General features: G+C 46.2%; 1 protein-coding gene across 1 annotated transcript; it reads right to left on the bottom strand.

The window, feature by feature from the left end:
* Positions 1-271: 271 nt before the first annotated feature.
* Positions 272-1276, bottom strand: LOC134638363 (paraneoplastic antigen Ma1). The gene has a single exon (XM_063488870.1). The coding sequence runs from the start codon at positions 1274-1276 to the stop codon at positions 272-274; it is 1005 nt and encodes a 334-aa protein (XP_063344940.1).
* Between the last annotated feature and the right edge of the window lie 260 nt (positions 1277-1536).

Here is a 1536-nt window from a genome sequence, read left to right as displayed (position 1 = left end):
AGGGTACTCGGCGGAACTAAGACCCCATATCGCCAAAGTGTCGATAGACGTCAATGGCAGGTGTGTCAAATATCTGTCGTAGAAGGATCTGTACAGCAGGGTTACTTGAGAACCAGAATCGAGTATGGCTTTAGAGTAGATGCCTTCGATCTGTACTGACACTACAGAGCTAGGCCCACTAAGCCTGCAGGTACAGTGTCGTTCACTTTTCCATCTAAGTTGCTGCACTTGGTGGAACGCTTTACAACCACCGGGATGCCAGGCCGTTCCTCTACTGGATCCCGCGGTAGTTTCCCGATTTCTTTGTCAGTTTAATGAGGCGCTTATTGACTTTGAGTAGGTTTTCTTCACCTTCACATTCTCTCTTAAAATGTCCATCCTCCCCACATCCATAGCAAAATATTCCGGGTTTATCCTCCTGATAGCCAGACCTTTGTGGGGTAGCATTTTTTTGGTAAGGTGTCTTGGCAGGGATTTCTAGATGTGGGATCTGGGTGTCTGGATGGGAGGCAACTGTAGCAGCTTTAAGACTAAGCATCTCAGCTTTCATGACACTTATCTCTTTTTTCAGCTTTGCTACTTCAGGATCGACTTCTTGTTCAGGTGCCGACTTGGAAACAGGAGTTACAGACTGTGACATTACTGGGTTCGTAATATCGTTTCTGCTTTGGAGCATATCCTCTTCCTCCCTTACTTCTTTTAGCAACTCACTGAAAGAGGGGGGTTCTCGCAGCTTGTGAGTCATACGAAGACGAAGTGCAATCATGTCTTGTTGCAGTGCTCCTCTCACAACCTGCTCCATCCGTAATCGATTCATGTCAGACAGTGCCACGCCTCCTTTTCTGAAAATACAGTGCAGCAGTTTATCCAGCCTCAACAGGTAAGTAGACAGTTTTTCGCCAACATTTTGGTATGTATGTCTAAACTTCACCAGAAGATCAGATGCACTCTCAGTTGTTCCAAAAGCTGTCTCCAAAACCTGCATGTAGTCATATGAAGTTGCAGTGGGCTTCTGCACTCTTAGGAATCTTACAATGTCAGCAGCTGGACCTTTCAGACTTTCCACTATCCTCTGTTTCTTTATATTGTCACTGCACTGCCACTCTTCTAGCAGATGTGTTGTCTGCTCTGCCCAGGCATCATACTCTTCCTCCCCGTTGGGCGTAGGTTTCACACCAGAGAACATGCGCAGCTTACGATAGCTCTGGGAATCAACAGATGTGGTGTTACATTTATCCACTAAGGAACTGATGGCATGTATCAGGGCAGTGTTCATGTCAAGGGGTGAGGGCTGAAGTAAGCCACTAACATCAGTAAGAGTTTTACCTTCAGTCTTCAGGAATAACATTAGCTTAGATTGAAACCCGTCATTATCTGCAGGAGCAGTGAGCACATGAGCTGGCCATGGACCAGCCTCCCCAGGAAGTCCAACAACACCAGGTGAGGTTTGATTGGTCAAGTCAGTTGAAGTCTTTATCAGTACAAACTGTGTCTTAGAAGCTACATCAAGACAACGGTCAACTATCTCGGATTTCC

Source organism: Pelmatolapia mariae, linkage group LG12 (genome assembly GCF_036321145.2).
Source record: "Pelmatolapia mariae isolate MD_Pm_ZW linkage group LG12, Pm_UMD_F_2, whole genome shotgun sequence".
Classification (NCBI taxonomy): domain Eukaryota; kingdom Metazoa; phylum Chordata; class Actinopteri; order Cichliformes; family Cichlidae; genus Pelmatolapia; species Pelmatolapia mariae.
Note: the sequence above shows the minus strand (reverse complement) of the source record. Positions and strands in the feature narration are given on the sequence as shown.